General features: G+C 38.5%; 1 protein-coding gene across 1 annotated transcript; it reads right to left on the reverse strand.

Moving 5' to 3' along the window:
* Positions 1-3,246: 3,246 nt before the first annotated feature.
* On the reverse strand, positions 3,247-9,886 carry si:dkey-21c1.4 (uncharacterized protein C17orf80 homolog). Its single transcript, XM_055229813.1, has 6 exons — positions 9,780-9,886; positions 8,225-8,572; positions 7,118-7,687; positions 6,347-6,457; positions 4,835-4,951; positions 3,247-3,691 (listed from the first exon to the last, which is right to left on the reverse strand). The coding sequence occupies exons 1-6, from the start codon at positions 9,787-9,789 to the stop codon at positions 3,663-3,665; spliced, it is 1,185 nt and encodes a 394-aa protein (XP_055085788.1). The 5' UTR covers positions 9,790-9,886; the 3' UTR covers positions 3,247-3,662.
* Positions 9,887-9,949: the final 63 nt, after the last annotated feature.

Consider the following 9,949-nt stretch of genomic DNA (forward strand, 5'->3'; position numbering starts at 1 on the left):
GAGGCGCAGGAGAGAGACGGAGACTGTGGAGGGAGGAGGAGAGAGAGGAGGAGAGAGGAGGAGCCCGGGGAGAGGCGGAGGAGAGAGAGGGAGGAGGGATGAAGGAGGGAAAGAGCCAGGGAGAGACAGAGGAGGGAAAGGGAGGAGACTGGAGAGGAGAGAAGGAGGAGGAGAAAGACGGAGAGAGGAGGAGCCCAGGGAAGGGTCTGAGGAGAGAGACGGGGAGAGACTGGAGAGGAGAGAAGAGGAGAGAGATGGAGAGAGGGGAAGGAGGGATGAAGGAGAGAGAGAGAGACGGAGCCCGGGGAGAGTCTGAGGAGAGAGACAGGGTGGGAGGAGGGATAAAGAGAGGAGAGAGATAGAGAGCGAGAGGGAGAGAGAGAGTCTAACCAGAGAACCGGGGAGAGACGGAGGAGACTGGACAGGAGAGAGGGAGAGAGGAGGAGAGAGGAGGAGCCCGGGGGACAGTCTGAGGAAAGAGACAGGGAGACATAGGGACTGTTGAGGAGACAGATGGAGGAGGGATAAAGGGAGGAGAGAGACAGAGAGCGAGAGGGAGGGAGAGAGCCGGAGCCCGGGAAAGAGTCTGAGGAGAGAGATGAGGACCGTGGAGGGAGGAGGAGAAGAGGAGATTGGGAGAGAGGGAGGAACAGAGGAGAAAGACAGGGACTATGGAGCGGAGACAGCAGAGGAGAGAGGGATGAAGGAGGGATGAAGGAGGGAGAGAGACGAAGAGAGACGGGCACTGTGGGGGGTCTGAGGAGAGAGACAGAGAGGAGAGGAGGGAGGAGAGAGTGGAAGAGAGGGGATGGAGAGAGGGAGGGATATAGGGAGGAAAGAGAGGGAGACAGAATGGAGAGGGGAGAGAGGAAAGACAGAGGAGGGATGAAGGGAGGAGAGAGATGGAGAGAGAGTGAGCGGGGATGGAGGGGGGAAGAGAGAAATGTGGGAGCAGAGATGGGGGAGGGACGAGGAGAGAGAAAGGGGAAAGAAGAGAGGGAGAGACAAGAAGAGATACAGAGGGTGGAGAGACTGGGGGGGAGGGAGGAGAACGAGAGAAGGGAGAGAGACAGGAGGTAGGGAGGGGAGGAGGGAAAGAGAAAGGAAAGAGTGATGGAGAAGAGGGGGGCGAGTTGGAGAGAAAAGATGGTGGAGAGGAGGATGGAGAGAGTGATGGAGGAGAGGAGGATGGAGAGAGTGATGGAGGAGAGGAGGATGGAGAGAGTGATGGAGGAGGATAAACTTGTCACCGTCATAATAAACATGTGACAGGAAAATAAAGAGACAAAGACGACGTTAATAATTCAGAACATCAAACTATTTTTACGACTGCGGTGAAAATAAACACATGATAAGGATAAATATATAAAAACTGTACTTAAGTCAAAGTAACGTTACTGCAAAATAATATTACTCAAGTAGAAGTACAGTTTAATGGTCCAAAAAATGTAAAAAGTATAAGGAAAAACTACTACAAAAGAGTAACTTAAAGAGGAACTGAAACATCTGGTTTATAATTTTGGTGAATGTGATAAAACATGAAACAAAACACAAACTCTGGCATTTTCAAAAACACAAAAATGAGACAAACTAAATCATATCTGGAAAAAACTGCAGGAAACACAGAGTAAGTGAAAAAACAGCGACATCGTGTGGACACAGGTGGTACTGCGGCTACGTCACAGTCAGGAAAAGAAAAAGTAGAGCCAAAAAAAACAGTGTGAAGGATCATTTATAAAGTATTTACTGCAGGATAAAGAGTCGATTGTGGGAAAAGTTGAGAGGAAAAGTAAAAAAATACAGGAAGTAGCGCTGAATTATAAAACAATCCCTTTGCATCTGTCAACAACAAAAAAACTCCAAAATACAAACAATTTACGCACAAAGAGGCGTTTTTCTGACACTTTAAACCTTAATTTAACTAAATAAAAGTGCTGTACTTAATTTTTATCCGTTTAATCATAACTTTTGTGTAATTTAGACACGTTTTGGCCCTTGTTTACATTACGGTTGCTAGGTAACACACACACCAGGAAGTAAAATAATAAACTTCACCAAAATGATAAAACTAAGTGAGACTTTTAGTAAATAAAATTCTCTGTGTGAAATGTGTAATCGAACCCGTCACATGCGCTTTAAGCTAAAAAATCTCCAAACTCTGCGTCATCACATTTCATATATTTAGAAAAAATACGATTATATAAAAATAATATAGATCTTTTTTCATTTTTTGTGTCGTCGTCGTCCCTTTTCACACAAAATCCCTTCATTTGATCAGCACAGATGTCGCTGTACATTCAGTATTCGACTTAAACATTAAAAACATAAATAAAAGTCGTGATGACATAAATAAAACTTAAATAAAACATTAAAAAAAGGTAAAACTATAACTTAAACACTTCATTAACACGTCCTGTCAGTTCATTAGTTACATTTAAAGGTCCTGAATTACACAAAATGGAGCTTTAAATCATGTTCTGATGCTGTTGAGTTGCGTTTTGTTTCATTCTCACACGTTTGAGTAGCACTTTATTATTTGTCCGTCTCAAAAAACGCTCTGTTCCACGTTGTGATGTCATCAAGTGGTAGTTTTCATGTTAACAGCTCCTTTTACCTTTAGTTCAGTAGGAGATTGAAATCGCGAGCTGAAATGATCCAAATGATTCCAGTGAAAGGTTTAAGGAGTTTAAAAACACAGTGGAGCACTTCCTGTGTCGCCACATGATGACATCACAAGTTGAGAGAAGAGCTCAGTCTAAATGTGCAGTGTTTGTTTGTGCGTTGAACGTGTGTGAATGAAACAAAAAAAAAAACAACTCCACGTCTGTTTGTGAGGAGGAAACATTAGAACAGATCAGAAAACACTGAAATATGGAACTTTTAAAACACAAAAAAATATATAAAACGTATTTTCCGGATTATAAGTCGCACTTTTTTTCATAGTTTGTCCGGGGGTGCGACTTAAATGAGGAATTATTAAAAGTTGTAGTTGTTCAGAAGCGACACTGAGGATGAAGAGTGAACTTGTTGCTTGTTTTAATACTTTATTTATCTAACTGTTAATATTTTACGTTAACAAACCAGACACGTGTTCAGTTCTGTCTGTGCTTCATGTCGCTGAATAAATATAAATGTGTTAGCGTTAGCGTTAGCGTGTTGTACTGATATTCAGCCTGTTGTTCCACATTTTATTGTTTTTATTATAATTTTCCTTTAAAGATAAAATGTCTGTTCTTGGTCTCGGATTTTGTAAAATAAATTTCGCCCCAAAAATGCGACTTATATATGTTTTTTCTTCATTATTATGCTTTTTTTTCACTGGTACGACTTATACTCCGGAAAATACAGTATATATTTACACAAAAACATAATAATATTTGAGTCATGAGGCTGTTTTTGCTGCTAAACTGTGGATCTGCTGCTTCATAGTCATTTTTTTGGGCCATTTTCGTGCAAACCGATTAAATTTGCAGCTTTCTGGTCAAAACGCCTTCATCTAAACCCGTTCTGCCTCCAGTGTCCTCTGCCATTTCAAGTATTTGGTGACATCACGCAGGGTTAAAGCCCCACTGTGGAGCATTTCATGACATTCAAACGTCTCAAAATGTCACGCTTCACTTTTAAGATCCTTCGTTGTAACGTTTTGAGATGGTTTTCTTCCTTCAGTGGTATTTCCTCCATCGATCTCGCTCTAGAAAACAAAAAAAACACATAAATACACTTAAAATGAACAGACGCTCACTGTACAAGTCGTTTAACACACTCAAGTCCAGTAGTGGAAGAAGAACTCACACGTAAAAGTGCAGAAACTGGAGCAAAATAGTACTAAAGTAAAAGTATCACATGAAAAAAAGTGAAGTAAATGTCGGTTTTGCACAGATTTTGAGACGTAATAAACCTTCAAATGTGGTGATTTTCATAAAGATTTGTGCAGATTTTTTTTTCTAGCTGTTTTAATGTTTCATATTTTTGTTTGCTCAAAGTACAAACATGATAAAAATAAACCCCTCAGACTTTTCCGCAGGTCTCAAACTCTAATAAAAACGCAGTACTTTACTCCTTTTACTGTGTTTTGTTCCTTTGCTGCTGCTCATGACACACACTTCTTTCTTCTCTCTGCTGACACTGTGTTGTGCTGCTTTTTATGTCTATTGTAAATCTGTAAATCTGCTCACACTTTGCAGCCGTCATCAACATTCGCTGGGGGTGTGATGCTAACTAGAGGCACTGCTCTGTCTGAAGCTCTGTTAGACTTTAACCTGAGCTTTGTTTCAACACAATCTGACCATAAAGAACTGACTCAGCTGAACTACGCCAGGTGATTTGTGCTGTTAAACGAGTCTCTCTCAAATAACATTACAGTCAGGAGCTAGCTAGCGTTAGCCAACAGTTTTTCCGTTAGCCGCTCTCACGTTTTTGTTGAAAATCAAACTCCTAAAAACGCTCGGATTGATCACACGCTCCTGAAAATGTGCTGTTTAAATCCATTTTGTGTTTTTTTTTTTCTTGAGTTTTCACATTATTTTAAAACTTTTTTTGACAGCGTTTGCTAATATGAGCAGTGTGTCACCATGGTAACTGCTGAATATCCTGCCGTAGACCTCCATGTACCCCCAGTATCAATATTATACTGTATTTTAATCTTGATTTTGATTTCACATGTTCTTATTCTCCTGCTGTTCTTGACTTTTTTCTATGTTATTGTATTTTTGAGCAATAAAAACACGTGTATCGTAGTGAAGATTAATGCCATACTGTGGAACTTTTAAAACCAAAAAGCCAAAAGGCAGTTTGTCTGAAAATGCAGATCGTGAAGTACGTGTTTGATACTGACTCAGGTGAGGGTAGGTCCAGACGTAGCTGAGGACGCAGTAACCGGCGAGCAGCATGGCCACGCCCCCGACTCCGCCCTTTTTCACGTCGATGTAGCGGCGGTAGTACCACTGCCAGCCTGCAGGGGGAGCACGGAAACACACAGGTCAGTAGGTCGCCTTCAGGTTGAGTGGAGTCGACCTGGTTTATGGTGAATATGAAACAAACACTGGAGAAAAAGTTTAAGGTCGTCTCTGTCGGCGTAAATGAAAATAAATAACTTGAGTGTAAATATTTTTTCCACAACAGTTTCATAAAGTGGAGACATTATTCAACCCCAAAGACGTAACTGTTGTAAAAAAAAAGGACTTTAAACCATAAGGAGGAGCTGATCTCAAACAAACAATGAGAAGATTCAACATTTGAGGATCAGAAGTTTGGAGATTTCTTTCAAAAACAGTGAATCTCTAATAGAATTACAGTCGTCCCTCGTTATATCGCGGTTTTGCGGATTTTTTTACTGCAATTTTTCGTGCTTTTTTACATTGTATGATCGTGCGTTGTGTCATGCGTCCTGATTGGCTGTTGGACTGTAGAAAAATTGTGTTGTGCGTCCTGATTGGCTGTTGGACTGTAGACCATTGTCCATCAGTCTCCTCCGTGCCGTGTCTCCTGTCCAGTACAGAATGTGTTCAGACAAATTTACATAAACGTTGGATCTCAGTGTGACTCTGAAGTGCTGTACGTTTGCAATTTGTTTTCTCCACCGACAAAACCCACAACGTCGATGAAACGTTCTGCACCGACAAAGACGCCTACGAAGGTTTGAACTTTGAGAGAGTTTAAACGAGAGAGAAATGTGAGAAAATGTTAACGCCTGTGTGAGAAAAGTGTATAAAGTGTGTGGTGAGGGGTTTTACAGACAAAAACAGAGAGAATAATGTAAAAAATGAAGACGATACTTCGCGTATGTCGCCTGTTGCGGGTTATTATAAACAAGGCACCACTGTATATTGATACTTTGCAGTGACATCAAGCTGGGGGTGTTCTGCATGTGTCTCTATGGTCAGCAGTTACCATGGCAACACAATGCAGAGATTAGCGAACACTGTCAAAAAAGTTTAAAGATTGGCTGAAAACTCGAGAGAAAACACAAAATGGAATTAAAAACAGCACTTTTCCAGGAGCGTGTGATGAATCCGAGCTCATGGTCCAGTTTTAGTTTGATTTTCAACAAAAAGGTGAGAGCGACTGACTGAAAAACTGTTGGCTAACGCTAATGCTAGCTTGTGACTATAATGTTATTTGAGAGGGACTTGTTTAACGACACAAATCAGCAAATCACCTTTTGTAGTTCCAGCTAAGTCAGTTCTTTCTGGGCAGATTGTGTTAAAATAAAAGTGTAACTTGAGTAACAGCTTCAGACAGAGCAGTGCCTCCGGTTAGCGTCACAACCACAGATATCGTTGACGACACCCGCTGCAAAGTGTCAACAGAAGTATAGACATATCCAGTCGTATTTCCAGTCACTCGCCTCTTTGCACCATGTCGATCGCGTCTCGAGGTCGTCGGGGTGATTTTAAAACCAGCCAATCGGGAAGCTCCCTGAGAGTCACCTGACCCAACCTCCGCTGCGTCAACGCTCCTGGAAAACACAACAATTTACTTCAAATATCAGGTAAGCGGTGTCTGTAGCGCAGGTTAAATCAGGCTAAAACAGTAGCTAGACACGGATCTGATACAAATATAATCTAACGACAATAACGACGACATTGATCCGATATCGATACTGGTTATTTTGTTTATTAAAATGCGTGAAGCTCCTTTATTAACGAACTTTACTTTGGAGGTGAGGGAGATGAGGGCAACAAAACATCTAAAAAAATACAAATTATAGCTTTAACTGATGTAAATATTTAAAAAAATGATTAAAATTTGAGCAGTAAAAGCAGAACGTTTTCAGAGTATTGATACTTGAACCGGAGAATCGATCCTTTCCGATACCCGTGAGTATTAAAATATAGAGTTTGTTGTCCAAATAGCTTCTTATGTTGACGTTGTGCTGTGTACTGCAGTAAAATGAGTTCGATCAACATATTTAAGGACTTTAAAAACACAAAAAAGGCACTTAGGGAGTAACACCTGATGATGTCATGAGGTGGAACAGGATGAAGTAGGAGAATGATTAAAATTATTCTTGGTTTAGTTTAAAACGTGAATCTGAATCTTGATTTTTAAACTTTTCAACATTTCAAACTCGATCCTTTTCTAAATAATAAATAAAATAAACTCTTTTATCGCTCACCTCTTGTGGATTGTCGGCCATCTTGTTTCCTCACATCTCTCCTCGTCTGCTCCATCTCACTCGCGTTTTTATCCGGATTTTGGTTTAAAAGTGGCGCTAAATCTTTTCTAAATGATTTGGTTGAAACTTCTGCCCCTAAAAACGTCTTGACTGGATTTGAAACCGCAGCCAGTCCCATCGTGTGGTGATCCATTCTCAAACCGTCCGTCAAAATCTCTGATCTGAGCGTAAAATTACAATCTGTATTTTCAATTTTTGACAATTTACTCATAAAATCTTCACGTTTAGATACTGTAATTTCATTTTTACTCGATTTCAAAGTCATTAATTGTGACGGTACTTCTTGCTGTACTTTAATTAATGAATTTTCAGTTTTATTTTGGTTTAAAATGTCAAAATTCTGCTCAATTTTGTCGATTAAGGAGCTTTTTTTTGAGGTGCCATTTTGTTTTGCTCGTCTCAAAGTCGTCCGTACATCTTCAAGTGTAATTTTAGTTTCTCCTTTGTAATTCCACGGATCAATTTCTGGCAATGTTTTTACTTCGTTTTTATCTTCTGGACAAAAATTATCTTTCAAATTAATTTTCTTGTTATTCCCAGTAATTCTTATGTTATTTTTGTTTGTTTTACTCGTTAAAATGTTTTTCACATCCTCCTTTTTTGATTCAACTGTTTCTTTCTCTTCTTCAAAACTTTTTATTCCGATTGTAGATTTTGGGGAGGACATTTCAGCAGCCATCTTGATTTTTTCAGACAATTTTGGCTTTATTTTCTTGCTCGTTTTTGGTGTTATTGAAGATCCGACTTCTTGTTTTTCAAAATCTGGTAAAATTTCCACATTTGCGAGTTTTTCAGAATTATTACTTATCAATTCCTGATCATTTTGGGTTTGTAACTTAAGTTTTGTTTTGCTTTTTGAGGTTGAAGAAGGTTGAGAAGATAACACAGAAACTGGGGAGGACATTTCGGCAGCCATTTTGATTTTTTCTGACAATTTGGGCTTTATTTTCTTGCTCGTTCTTGATGTAATTGATGATTTGACTGGTTGTTTTTCAAAATCTGATTCTGGTAAAACTTCCACATTTGCAAACTTTTCAAAATGATTACTAATCGATTCCTGATCATTTTGGCTTTGTAAATTAATTTTTGTTTTGCTTTTTGAGGATGAAGAAGGTTCAGAAGATTCTACTGAAGCAGGAGAGGACATTTGGGCAGCCATTTTGATTTTTTCTGACCATTTTGACGTTCTTTTCATGCTCGCTTTTGGTGTTATCAAAGCTTTGACTTCTTGTTTTTCCGCTTTCATGTCCAAAGAAGAATTGTCTGTTGTGGTTTTAGATTTTTCTTTTGTTTTGGGTTCTTCATGTTGAGATGTCGTGGAACCAGCTGCAGCTTTACAATGAGGCAGGTGACTTTTTAACCTTTTGAACGATTTGCCGCAAAATGGACAGACTTCTGAAAAGAAATTTTAAAAAAAAGAGAAATATTAACATCACATTTTAGTTTAATTCATAATAACATTTGAGTTTGTACGTCTCATCTCATCTGATTATAGAGACAGTGGTGTTGTCACGATACTCAATACCGTTACGCTCTTTTTTTTTACACAATAGGACGTTTGATTTCCACATTAAATGGTAGAACTTTGTTTTCTAGTCCCATGTGTCTTATATCTGTGTGTCCCTCAGTGTCCAGCAGGTTCATAGTGGTCCATGGGTGTCTTATACTAGTCTATGTGTCTCATACTTGTGAAAAATACAGCTCAAGATCATCCTAGATATTCAGGAAAGATTAATTTCTGTCCTGAGAATGTGACTTTTTGAGTATTGACTCCTGCTCAAATGAGTATCCAGCTTTGATACTAGTTTTAGTATCGATTAGTATCTGATTTTCAATACTTTTAACAAACCTAGGGGACAGTGACATCGTGGTATGAAATGATTAGGTTTAATAAATGTATGTAATAACAATAGTTTTAACAACTGCAGCAGTAAAAGTAGTAGTAGTGTAGTAGTAGTAGTAGTAGTAGTAATAGTAACAGCAGCCTAATGGAGTTTACCCCAAAGAAAGCTGTATTTTTCCTAAGTGACTAGCAAATTGTACTCAAGTAAGAGTAACATTACTTCAAAATAATATTACTCAAGTACAAGTACGAAGTAGTGGCCCAAGAAATTATTCAAGTAAGAGTAAAAAAAAAGTATTTGGAGAAACTGCTATTCAAGTAAGAGTAACTTCAAGAGTAACTGTCAAGATCTGACTCATAATTTGAAGTAAATGTGAAAAACCAAACATTAAAATGCAGGATAGACACAACCATAACTTTTACTCATGTAAGAGTACTGTTACTTCAAACTAAATATTACTCAAGTAGGAGTAAAAGTACTAATTTATTAAAAAAGTTACTGAATTAAATGTAAGTAAACTAAGTACTGTCCACCTCTGATAACTAAACATAAACTATTAATTAAAAGTAAGAACATGGAACCAATTAAGATAATGGGCGTGATTATTACTAAACAATGATTAAATTAATATATAAAGTATAAAAGTAACAGTTTATGGTATAAGATGCGAGATCATTTCAGTTCAGTATAAGTTTGTAAAGTCACTATCACATTATTACATATTTATTATTAGTATTATTTTTATTATTTCCACTCACCAGAGCTCATTTTTAATTATTCCCAGCAGATTTTTCTTCATTTGAGTTGTTTATTGCGTATATGTACAGCAGAAAAGCGTAATAAGTATTTAACGTGGAGAAATAGATAAAAACATGAGATAAAGTTGAGTTTGTCTGTTGTTTTCATGTCCACGCTGTGAGGAAAGACC

Source organism: Periophthalmus magnuspinnatus, chromosome 19 (assembly GCF_009829125.3).
Source record: "Periophthalmus magnuspinnatus isolate fPerMag1 chromosome 19, fPerMag1.2.pri, whole genome shotgun sequence".
In the NCBI taxonomy this organism is placed as follows: Eukaryota; Metazoa; Chordata; class Actinopteri; order Gobiiformes; family Gobiidae; genus Periophthalmus; species Periophthalmus magnuspinnatus.